The sequence below is a fragment of the Canis lupus genome, chromosome 30 (assembly GCF_003254725.2).
Source record: "Canis lupus dingo isolate Sandy chromosome 30, ASM325472v2, whole genome shotgun sequence".
Taxonomy (NCBI): Eukaryota; Metazoa; Chordata; class Mammalia; order Carnivora; family Canidae; genus Canis; species Canis lupus.
In genome coordinates, this window is record NC_064272.1 from 10,763,500 (window position 1) to 10,775,915 (window position 12,416).

The window sequence follows — 12,416 nt, forward strand, 5'->3', positions numbered from 1 at the left end:
CATGGGCAGGCAGAAAAGATAGCAATAATAGGGCTTCTGTACAAACCGCTGGATATAGTTTTATGGTTTTAGTTTTGGTACCTTTCTATAGCTACTTCCTAAAAATGGCTTTAAAAATGTAATACAAACCAATTGAACCAAAAAAAGAAAATTATGACAATAAAAAATATGGGGAATGTTATGTAACCACAAAGGAAATTACTTTGTTCTATAATCCCTGATTTTGCTTAGCATAGTAAGCATTTGTCATTTATTTTTTATTTATTTTTTTAAAGATTTTATTTTTTTATTCATGAGGGACATATAAAGAGAGGCAAAGACACAGAGGGAGAAGCAGGCTCCTCACAGGGAGCCTGATGTGGGACTTGATCCCTGGACTGGGATCATACCCTGAGCTGAAGGCAGACACTCAACTGCTGAGCCACCCAGGCATCCCAGCATTTGTCATTTTCCATTGGGAAAAGCATGGTCTTCAGTTTGTGACAGGTGTCCAGTTAGTTTCTAGTAAAATCTATGAGCATTACCAGGTGGGTGCATTAAGAGATTTAGTCACCAGGCAGGGGCAGCCCAGTGTCCCCTTTCTACCCATACAGTTTGCTTTGTCTCAAAAGCTACCTATTGTAACCCTGCTTATTCATTTGCACTGCAGAGTTTATAATAGCTGTTAGTGACTTGGCTTTCTATTACTATAATTAGGCAATAAGTTATAGGTGCCAAGAAGGAGGAGGTGGTGTGATGTGGTTAGTTTCTTTTTGCTAGGGTACCTGGTGGAGGCTTCTGGACTTTTTGAGCTACCCAATAAGAACTCCTCCCCTTGGTTGCTGGTTAGTCATAGTCTTGGTAACATTTGGAATGACACTGTTCAGTCCCTCAACTAATGAGTTTCATGGGGAAATTGCACATGATATGTACATAATATGTTTTAGGTTATTTGTGCATTTTCAGATCACATCTCTCTTAAACGATCTATATTACTGTGAATCTGAATATAGAATCCAGATTATCACTTTATAATGTGCATTTTAAATTTGGGGTAATAGTGTTTAAATAAGTTATTTCTACACCAAACTATAAAGTACTGAATTTTACAGTATTTCTTATAATTTTTGTTAAATGTATGAGCTGAAGTTTATTAAAGCCTGACCTTATATATTTTAAAATAGCACTGATATTTAATGTCATGAACCAATGAAAAATATGTTAAATACACTGATACTCTTTCAGAAAATTTTTAAGAAGCAGTAAAAAGAGTATTAACTTGTTCTTGATCTTTGTTTTGCAGAATCTTTGACAGCAGCTGTATATCCTCTGAGATTCCTCTGCTCACTACCATCAGGTAGGTTTCTATATGCTGAATAATGTAGACCCTGAATTGATTATTAGCTGTATATTGGAGTGCATGCATTAGACATCTGATTGTCAAAGAGATGTAGTAGGTCTGAATTTTTGTATTGCATTATTTAAGTGTCCCAGGTTGCTAGTTTCTATCCCGTCAAGAAGGATTCTTGCTTCCATGTTCCCTGTATCTTTAAAGACGTTCAATCTTTTTTACTCGTGGCTGTTCTTTGCAGTTGGGGTGGTTATTTTTGGCTAAGGTGAAGGACTTTATTTCATCCTGAATTACTCATGTTCTTTTATTAAGGAAGATTGAGGCCATCTAAAGCTCTTTTGTTTGTACCTATTTGTTGTGGACTTAAAGGGTTTCCCTAACTTACCATTTACTTTCTCTGGTTACCTTCTTTTTGCATTTGCTACTTTTAATGTATATATTTTGCAACCAACTTTAGTCAGTGCTTTCTTCCTAGACATCCCTCTTTATCAGTATTTATGAAGTTGGGAACAGAGGGTGCAATATATGTTGATTGTTTCTTAATCCATTTTATAGTTATGGAGGATACATTTAAGTGTGTTTGCTTCTTATGAATTTTTCCATCTTCATTTCCTTTTTCAAACTTTATGTCCATTAACCATTGATTCTTCCTTCTCTCTCCCTTCCAGACCTTGGCAACAATCTTTCTACTTTACATATCTGTGATTTTAACTACTTCAGATACTTGAAGTGAGTGGAATCACAATATTTGGCATTCTGTGACTAGCTTATTTTGTTTGACATGGTGTCTTCAGTGTTCACTTATGTTTTAGCATGTGACAGGCTCTCCTCCATTTTTAAGACTTCATAATAATCCATTGTGTGTAAATACCACATTTTCTTTATCCATTCATCTGTTGATGGTCATTTGGGTTGTTTCTACTTCTTTGCTATTGTAAATAATGCTGCAGTGAACATGGGTGTGTAAATATCTCTTCAAGATCCTGCTTCGAATTCCTTTGGATATATACCCAGAGGAATTTTTAAATTTTTTGAGGAACCTCCATATTGTTTTTCTGTAGTGGCTGCACCATTTTACATTCCTACCAGTAGCACACCAGGTTTCTAATTTTTTTTTTTTTTAAGGAAGATTTTATTTATTTATTCATGAGAGACACACAGAGAGAGAGAGAGAGGCAGAGACACGGGCAGAGGGAGAAGCAGGCTCCATGCAGGGAGCCCAATGCGGGACCTGATCCCGGGTCTCTAGGATCAGGCCCCAAGGCGAAGGCATAGGTAAACCGCTGAACCACCCGGGCTGCCCTTAAATGTGTTGTTTTTTTCCATTGTGGGGCTTGAACTCACAACCCTGAGATCAAGACCTGAGCTGAGATCAAGAGTCGGGTGCTTAACCGACCGAACCACCCAGGTGCCCCTCTAATTTCTTTTTATGTTCATCATTCTGCTCTTTAATTGGTGATTTTTAAAAAGATTTTATTTATTCATGAGAGACAGAGAGAGAGAGGCAGAGACGCAGGCAGAGGGAGAAGCAGGCTCCATGCAGGGAGCCTGATGTGGGACTTGATCCCGGGTCTCTGGGATCAGGCCCTGGGCTGAAGGTGGCACTAAAGCGCTGAGCCACCCAGGCTGCCCCTAATTAGTGATTATTTAAATAGGTGTGAGGTAATATCGCATTGTGGTTTTGATTTGCATTTCTCTAATGATTAGTGGCGTCAAACATTTTTCATATGCTTTTTGGCCATTTATCTATCTTCTTTGTAGAACTCTCTATTCGAGTCTTGCCCACTTTTGAATTGGGTCATTTTTGTGTAGAGTTGTAGGAGTTCCTTATATGAACCATATATTGAATATATGATTTGCAAATATTTTCTATTATTTTGTAGGTTGCCTTTCGCTGTAGTAATTGTTTCCTTTGGTGCTCAGAATTTTTGAGTTTTATATAGTCCTGTTATTTCTTTTTCTTGTCCAGTTGATTTTCATGTGACTGTTCAGAATGTCCTCCTTATCAAATTCTTGTTGGTGTCATGGTGGTGCCTCACATGTAGGATCTGGCTACCTGTGCATTTATGAACACCTGGAATTTAGATCAGTCCTTCCAGATTTCCAGTAGTATGTTGGATAGAAATGGTAAGAATGGGCATCCTTGCCTTTTCCCTGATCTTTGAGGAAAAGCTTTGTCTTTAACAATTGAGTATGATGTTAGTTATGGGCTTTTCATATATGGCCTTTATTATTTTGAGATAGTTTCCTTCTGTTCTAGTTCATTGAATGTTTTTATCATGAAAGGGTATTAATTTCATCAAATGACTTTTCTGCATCAAATGAGATGATCATATGGTTTTGTCCTTCATTTTATTAATGTGGTATATTATATCAATTAAGTTTTGTAAGTTGAAACATCCTTGAATTCCAGGGATAGATATAACTTGGTAATGGTGTTTAATCCTTTAAATTTGTTATTGAATTCATTTTGTTAGTATTTTGTTGAGGATTTTTGCATCAGTATCCATTAGGGATATTAGTCTGACATTTTATTTTCTTGTAGAGTCCTTGTCTGATTTTTATATTAGAGTAGTGCTGGTCTCAAGTTTGCAAGTGTTCCCTTCTCCTCAGTTGTTTGGAAGAGTTTGATGAGCACTGGTGTTATTTATTTATTTAGGGGGAGAGAGACAGAATGGGGGGAGAGGGAGAGGGAGAACGAGAGAGAGAATCTTAAATAAATTTTACTACTCCCTAAGTAGAGCGTGATGTGGGGCTTAGTCTCACAACACTGAGATTATGACCTGAGCTGAAATCAAGAGTTGGATGCTTAACTGATTGGGCGCCCAGGTGTCCCTAGGTTAATTCTTTAAATTTGGGGTAGAATTCTCCAGTGAAGCCATCTGATCCTGAGCTTTTCTTTTTTTGAGAGTTTTTTGACTGCTGTTTTAATCCCCTTACTAATTAGTTATACGACTATTTAGATTTTCTATTTCCTCATGATTCAGTTTTGGTAAGTTGTATGTTTCTGAGGATTTATCAATTTCTTCTGGGTTAACAAATCTGTTGGCATATAATTGTTTATACTGTTCTCTTATAATCCGTTATATTTTTGTGACATAAATTATAATGCTCCCTTTTTCATTTCTGATTTTTTACTTGCGTTTTCTTTTTTCTTTTTTTCCTCCTTGTTTCTTAACTGGATGAGGGTTTGTCAGTTTTGTTGATCTCATAAAAAACAACTGTTTTTGGGCAGCCCAGGTGGCTCAGCAGTTTAGTGCCACCTTTGGCCTAGGGCATGACACTGGATACCCGGAATCGAGTCCCATGTTGGGCTCCCTGCATGGAGCCTGCTTCTCCCTATGCCTGTATCTCTGCCTCTCTCTCTGTGTCTCTCATGAATAAATAAAACCTTTAAAAAAAAAAAAAGCAAAACTTTTTTCTATTGTTTTTCTATTTTCCATTTCATTTAGCTCTGCTCTAATGTTTATTTCCTTTCTTCTGCTAAATTTTGGTTTAGTTGGTTTTTGTAGTTCCTTGAGGTGTATGTAGTATGTTGATTTTGAGATCTTTAAAAAATTTTTTTAAAGATTTATTCATTTTAGAGAGCAAGTGTGAGTGAGTGGAGGAGCAGAAGGAGGGTGAGGAGAGAAGCAGGCTCCCTGCTGAGGCAGAATCTGACATGGGACTCCTTCTTACCACCCTGAGATCATGACTTGAGCCAAAATCAAAAGTCAGACACTTAACTGACTGAGCTATCCAGGTGCCTCAAGATCTTTCTTTTTTAGTGTTCACTGCTATAAATTTCCCTCTGTTGTTTTCATAGCTTCCTATACATTTTGGTATGTTATGTTTCATTTTTCATTTGTTAAATATTTTCTGATTTCCCTTGTGATTTCTTCTTTGAGCCCCAAATGTATTTTTTACTTTAAAGTTATGTGGAATATAAAATGATTTCAGGGTTTGGTTATCAAGGGAATACAAATACGAGATTATACATTCTATTAAAATAGATTATACATTCTAATAACCTAGATTATGTATTTCTTCTAGGGTTTCTTCTATTTTGTATGTGTAATAAAAGGGAGGGCAAGGATTCCATTGAGCTAGGAATTAGTGACTAAAAAAGGTGCTATTTTTAAAAAATATTTTATTTATTTATTCATGAGAGACAGAGGCAGAGACATAGGCAGAGGGAAAAGTAGGCATTCTGCGAGGAGCCTGATACAGGACTCGATCCCAGAACTCTGGGATCACAACCTGAGCCAAAGGCAGACGCTCAACCACTGAGCACCCAGATGTCCCAAAAGGTGCTATTTTAATAGACAGTGACCATCCACTGAGCACAACCACTATACTTGGCACTGGACATACAGAAGTGCAGAAGACAGCCTCTTTGTCCTGATTTTTTTGTATATGAAGGATGAGACTAGACTAATGATAACTTAGTAACTTAAGAGAAGAAACTTGGCAGAGAAAACCAGCATTTAGGAGCAATGCTTTTACCCTCTGCCCATTGCTACCTTGAGTTATTTAAAACTATCCTTTAAAACAATTTTTTTTTTCACTAGGCATAACACCATCACTGGGCGATGGCTGACTAGATTCCAGGCTGTGTGGGACCCTAAACAAGAAGACTGTATCATAGTTGGCAGCATGGCTCATCCACGACGGGTAGAAATCTTCCATGAGACAGGAAAGCAGGTGCATTCGTTTTTTGGTGGAGAATGCCTTGTCTCTGTGTGTTCCATCAATGCTATGCACCCAACTCGGTATATTTTGGCTGGAGGTAATTCCAGTGGGAAGGTACATGTTTTTATGAGTTAAGAAGGTTGCTGAATATTTGGTTTAGCAACACCAGTTTGTTCAAATTAATCACTAAGGAGCCTAATAACTCATGTGGCTTGGTCTGTTTTTAATATGTTCTATTTAGTGAATATAAAATTGTTTTATTAATAAGAACTGTGAGCAGAATGTACACAGTTACATACTTACATGTTTAGTAAGGGAGAAGCCTTTTAAATTGTTTCTGTAGGTTGGGAAAGAATTTGAGGGGAGGCTGTGATGCCTTCAGTACTTTTAGTATGTTGAGAAACTCTAACAGTATAAATTACAAAGCTTTGAATGATCAGTATTAAGCATTTTTTTTTCGTTTAATGATATGGTTTTGATTCTGTAGTGATGTTTGGATTTGTGGTTTATTTTATAGTTTGGTGTAAATATTTCTAGACTCATACACTGGAAGGGATCCTGAAAAGTCATCTAACTTTGTGATTTTGAAACTTAATTTTTTTAATGGAGAACTCTTTTCTCCCCCTGCCTTTAATTAAATCTTATGTGAAATCCCAAGATAATTGTTGAGAAGTGTTAGTTCACTTGGGTAGGGGCCTGGGTCTTTGTGTGCGGACCCTTTTACCTCCTTTTGATGGCGCCTGAGACATAGCCAAAGAATTCTAGAGGTTCTAGGAACGGTTTGGATCTGCCTGACCCTTGTAATCCAGTGTGAGATTGCCTTCAGACCAGTGTTCTTCAGATTGTGGTTTGTAGCTATCCACATGAAATCAAGTTAGCCACGACCAGTCTTTAAAAAAGGGAAAAGGAAAGAAATAGTATAGAATAAGCAGAATAAGTGTTGTTTTGTGAAACTTATAGTGCATACATATATGTAAGTGTATATGCATATGTATATTTTGATGTAAAACATATGTCTCTTATTACTGTGGTAACTATTGTGGGTCATGGTTAAAGAAGTGAAAGTTCCTGCGTTAGAAGGTCCCAGACACCCTTATCTGTCCCTGTCTTTAAATTCTCTAGAGATTCATTAGACTGTTAAACGAATGCCTTCATTCCTAATTCATATTGGGGGAAATGTTATGGAAAACCACTTTTGGCATTTTATCATAAATTTTTTTTTTCAGAAGTTAGGGCAATATGAATGAGTTTGTTGTTGGAAGAGTAGCAACTCAGTGACATTAACTGTGTGATACCACCTATCTGACTTTTTTCACTGCCCTTCATTGCCAAAGTACTACTGAAAGACAGTTGTAAATAGTTTTCAGCAGTATGTTTGAATTTTTTTTTGGAAGGTTTGAATTCTAAGAGGAAATATCTTCTTAAATTGTATATCAGAAATAAAGTGATGTAGTTTCCTTCTCTGTAATTAGAGGCTAAGTCTAATTTTGAGGCCTAGTTTATTAAGTAGGTTGTGTTTATAAGTAACGAGTTCTCTATTTTCTTGATGATAGGAACAGGAATTGGTAAATGAAATGGAAAATTAATTTATGAAATGGAAAGTAAAGCTAAATGAGGTTGACTTCTGTTAAACTGCCCTGGAGATAGTAAATGAAGCCTTTAGGCTTCCTTTCCCTTTTCTATACTACTTCATTTCACATGTTCCAAAGCGGATACTTCTGTGAGAATTGCTCTTTTTTTAAGATATTGAAAAATACTCTCGTTGAAATTAGTACCATCATTTAAGCTTTGAGTACTTGGTGGTAATTGCCTGGTTTCTGCAATAAATGTTAGCAAATTCTTGATGTTTCTCACTTTTGTGGTTTCTTTCGCCATTTTAGTTTCATAAACTGTGCTATTTTGTATAATTTCACTTAATAGAGTTCTGTCTTCTTGAGGCAATGCAGGAGGGAAGGAAGAATAGTGAGTGGGGACTTGTTTCTTGGTGATAAGCTCTATAATGGAGTAATTGTATAAATCATCTCTAAAATCATTTCATTATTACAGCTTCTGAGTTCTTAATAGTATTGATTTGGGTGGAGGGACAAGGATAATAGATGGATATAAGCCAAGATTCTAGTCATGAACAGTAGTCAGCTGTATAAATCATCTTTTTATCTACACATTGGTAACTTTAAGGAGGAAAAAGTGAGACAAGCTGTAAGTTAAAAAAAGAGTCCACTCTTCCATGATATTTAAATATTTATTTAAGTTTAAAAATAATTTTCATGGCACCAATGATTTTATGCTAACTATACATACTGCATATGTAGAAAAAAGTACATTGCTTTGAAGGAAAATGTAACTTAGAATTTTTGGCACACGAAAGGTTAACAACTATACTTCTTAATGAAACTAAGAAATTCACATTTGCAGGTAGTTTACCTTCTACTGCTTAAAGATGCAGTACACTATTCTTTAGTAAGAGTTTTATTTCCTCTGATGGATGAAGCTATGGAAACCGTTTTTTTTTTTTTCCCTACAGTGAGATCAAACTAATTTTGAGAGAAAATGGGAGACATAGTGGAACACAGTAAAACCAGGTTAAAAATTTGAACAATGTTTAATGATGGGGAGATACCAAAAAAGACTAGTCACCAACAAAGAAGGTTTGTTATTCAAGCACTATTTGAAAAGCAAATCGAAGGAAACTTTACTATCTGTATTTTCTGGGGTAAGCCCTGGAAAAAAGTAATCCAAAAGTTCTGTTCAGAGAGCGAACAGAACTGTTCGCTGTTGGAAGTGGTATGGGCTTTTGTATTGTTAGAACTCTAGACACAAGTAACATACCAGGAAATGGAATACTGCATCTTTCTTTAACATGAATATGAAAGGTCAGTGTCAAGGCTATCACTCACTGCATAGAAACACCATATTCTACAGACTGAGGTAGGAACACTACACTAAAAGATAATCTGCTATGTTGCATAAGACAGTAGATACCCAGGTTAAAACCAGCCCCCTATCTCCTGACAGCCTTTTCATCTCCAAGTCTACTTTTCACTTCAGTCTTACACCAAATAAAGCCTTTCCTGTGTAGATGATAAGTGGCAGTGGCTAATTGGTTCTAAGTGATCCCAAATTTTTACTAGAATCTCCCTCAGTTTGTCTTGTCACTTGGTAAATATAGATGTTTGTAATTCTGCCCAAATTGTTGCTGGTATGGAAATGATCAGACATTCCTCTTCCATTCTTAGATTCTGGCCGAGTTTTAGCATTTTAGCTCTTGATCTTGCTCATCTTGGCATCAGATACCTCTTTGCTGGTTGGTCAAGCACCCTTTAAACAAGCAACCCAGTGCCTCCACTGGGAAATGGTCCTGGATCTGTAGCAAGTCAGGAATGGGAGCAGAGCTGGCCCTCTTTCTGCTAACATACTGTAAGGAGATTATTGTCTAGATCAGGGTTGGCAAATTATGGCCTGTGGTCCAAATTCAGCTCATTGTCTATTTTTATAAATAAACTTTTATTGGAGCACAGCCACACTTTGTGGATGGCTGTTTTTGTGCTATAACGGCAGAGTTGAGTAGTTGCCACAGAGTATGGCCCACAAAACCAAAATAAAAATAAATACTACCCGGCACTTTACTGAAGAAGTTTGCCAACCCTTGGTCTAGATGAAAGGGCATTTACAATTACACAATCCACTCCCCCTGTCCCATGCCCCCTGTTAATTCCACAGCTGTTATACTCTGTACATGGACATGATTCTGTTATTTCAGGGGACAAACTAGGGGAGAGAAAATCTACAAGTGACTCATTCTGTTCTGCATTTGGGCCGCCCAACATCATAGGATGTTAGCAGCTGCTCTACTGTTGTGTGGGTCCCAGGAATATATCTACTGACCATCCTTAAATGAGTCCTCAGGCCCCAGATGACTTAGAAATCTCTCCCTGAGATGAAAACAAGATCTTTGAGTGGTTGTTTAGAGCTGCAGAGCTTGGGCCTTGGACCCCCACACTCACCCTTCACATGCTGTGCTTTTGCATGCTTCCCTCAGCAAGGATGGCAAATGCTTTCCTACAATTTTTATTTTCCTGATGCAGAGGATGACCCTAGGGGGCAGTATTTCTACATCTAAGTGTTGGTCTCGGCCACATTCACCTTCTTTTCTTTTGTAGGCATCTTTTAGTTTGCCTATTTAAAGAGATTCTTTTCCTGGTCCCTTCCAAGGCTGTTTGTTGATCTTGGAATTCTATTTTCTGAAGCTTTTCATTCTCAGGATCAGTTTCTTTCTTGCATCGTTTAGTTCATCAGGCTCTAGTTTCTTAATCCATAAAGTAAAAACAAAATATGAATTGATAAGAAAATAACATTTGTTGTTAAAATATAAATTAAAATAGTTTTTTTTTTTTTTTTGAGGGTGGGGAGGTTGTACAAAATAGGTACTTCTCTCTTAATCTCAATAGTTTCTCAGGTACCTTGGCTCTGGTTTCTGTTAACTACACTTTGTCCAACATTTCTGATAGTCCTATCTCTGGCACCACTGAATTCAACTAACATCTCTGGAGCACTATAAAAGTCTTGAGGTTCTTCAGGAAAAAAAAAAAATCACAGAAGTCTAATAAGTTCATTGTACAAAACTCATGGTGATGCCCACTAGGATCTAGTCTAAGGGGACAGACTTACCCCACCCCTGCTGCTGCTTCTGCTGTAGCGGTGGTCCCTTCAGATGCCCACTCTGCTCAGATTTGAAAAAAAACAAAAGGAAAAGAAAATCCAACTCAGACCATCATAAGAAGCAACTTTCCATTTAATCATTCTACATGGATGTTTAGTTTTTAAAAATTTCTGTCTGGCAAGAAAACCTAGATAGTTCCCATTGTCCAGAAACCTGGCCTGCCCTACGGAGGCTGCACTGATGAGTCTACTGGAGTCCAGGAGGAAAGCTCCTGCAGAATATAGAAGACAACTCTCTAGACTTGAACTAGTGTCCCATCTGCTAGGTGACACTACTGCAATAATCAGTTATAGTAAAATAAATTTTTATTTGATACTTTGAAAATAATATACATCTATGAAAAATCAAAATTCAAAACCAAAAATTATCCTGCAAATTGGAAGGATGAGAAACAGAGTCGCTGAGCCTTTCTTGAAAGAACCTCTGAAGGAAATGAGTTTTCCCAGTTTGTTTAGACAGGGCATGAGCCTATCCTTTTTTTCTTCTGGGAAATGACCCTCCTAGGCTGTGGACTTTGAGTCATGAGAGGAGGACTTGGTACATGTGCCGATGGTTCCGCGATGGGTCCCATTGCTGGGAATGGGTAGCCGGGCTCCTTGGTCCGCCTGGCTAGTTATTGGGAGGAGTCATGCCTTCTCAGGTGTCAATGAGCAGGCTCACCACTGAGCGGATTTTGCAGGCAAACCATCGCCTGAGGGGACAAAAGTATTGATAGTGGAATTGTTCAAACTCGGGGGTCTGGCGGATATCGCGGAAAAAGGCAATGTCAAGGTCAGACTCGGTAAGGATGATCAGGAGGAGGAGCAAAACAAAGAGGAGTCCCATGGTCACAAGGAGCAAACGGAGGACACTTAAAACAAACTTATTCACCTGTTCCTCCTCTGGCCTGCCGTGCCCCTGACACAGGGCCCTCAGCTCTCCCCCAAGGGCTTCCACCTCTGCAGCAGTTGGAGTGCTGGCCTCAGACTCCTTCTCCTCTTCGATGCTGCAGGTGGCCCCATTGATCTGCCGGGAAAGCAGCATCAGCTCCAGACTGTGCTCGGCCACAGGGGTGGGCAGCACACTGTCTGCAGGGCTGTAGGCTTCGTCTGCAATCACAGCGACTCGCTCATTGCTGTCTGCCCGGCTGCTTCTCACGTGAGGCAGGAAGGTGTCCCCATGGGAGGAAGAACGCACTGGGGTAGAATGGGCACTATCCCGTAGGGACTCTAGGCCTGGAAAGGCAAAAGGAACATGAGTAAGCTTTCTGGGTCCCAGTGCACACTTTGCTGTTTGGTGGAGGGAGCACCCATTCTGTTTTATATGGTTACTAACATTTTGCAAGGAAACCCTGCTGCACAGCCCACATGACCAGCAACAGTAGCCACTGCACTGTTCTGATGTATTAGGAAGAGGTAGGAGAAGCAGCAGACAGCAGAGTGACCATGGTCGAAGTGTTTTGTTTTTTCTTTTTCCTTAGGGTTTGGCAAGATTTGTTAAAGAGTCTACCTTTCTGGCTTTTGATATCCTGGGCCTGGTTTAGCCCCAATTAAAAGACTATCTGAATCACTGACTAGCCCTGATTCAGATTCAGGCTGGGGCCATAGTTGAGGCCACTCAGAGTGAGGCCACTCTTTTAAAAGGTGACAGTTGAGGGAGGTCAAGTGTCCCTCATGGGCTGAGGGCTTTGAAGCAGGAATGGGGAGGAGAAAACTA

General features: G+C 38.6%; 2 protein-coding genes across 10 annotated transcripts in view; one reads left to right on the forward strand and one right to left on the reverse strand.

Moving 5' to 3' along the window:
* Positions 1-7,843, forward strand: part of WDR76 (WD repeat domain 76) — a 52,016-nt gene extending 44,173 nt beyond the window's left edge. For all 3 annotated transcript variants that reach the window (XM_025472959.3, XM_025472960.2, XM_035709158.2), the window contains 2 exons: positions 1,283-1,336; positions 5,881-7,843. In XM_025472959.3, the coding sequence (XP_025328744.1) occupies positions 1,283-1,336; positions 5,881-6,136 (310 nt within the window). In that variant the 3' untranslated portion in view covers positions 6,137-7,843. The remainder of the gene's footprint in view (positions 1-1,282; positions 1,337-5,880) is intronic.
* Positions 7,844-8,229: 386 nt separating this feature from the next.
* The window catches only part of FRMD5 (FERM domain containing 5), a 316,738-nt gene continuing 312,551 nt past the window's right edge, over positions 8,230-12,416 (reverse strand). For 4 of the 7 annotated variants that reach the window (XM_049104098.1, XM_025472962.3, XM_025472968.3 and 1 more), the window contains one exon: positions 8,230-11,935. In XM_049104098.1, the coding sequence (XP_048960055.1) occupies positions 11,358-11,935 (578 nt within the window). In that variant the 3' untranslated portion in view covers positions 8,230-11,357. The remainder of the gene's footprint in view (positions 11,936-12,416) is intronic. The other 3 variants (XM_025472966.3, XM_025472965.3, XM_025472967.3) reach the window with 3 other exon arrangements.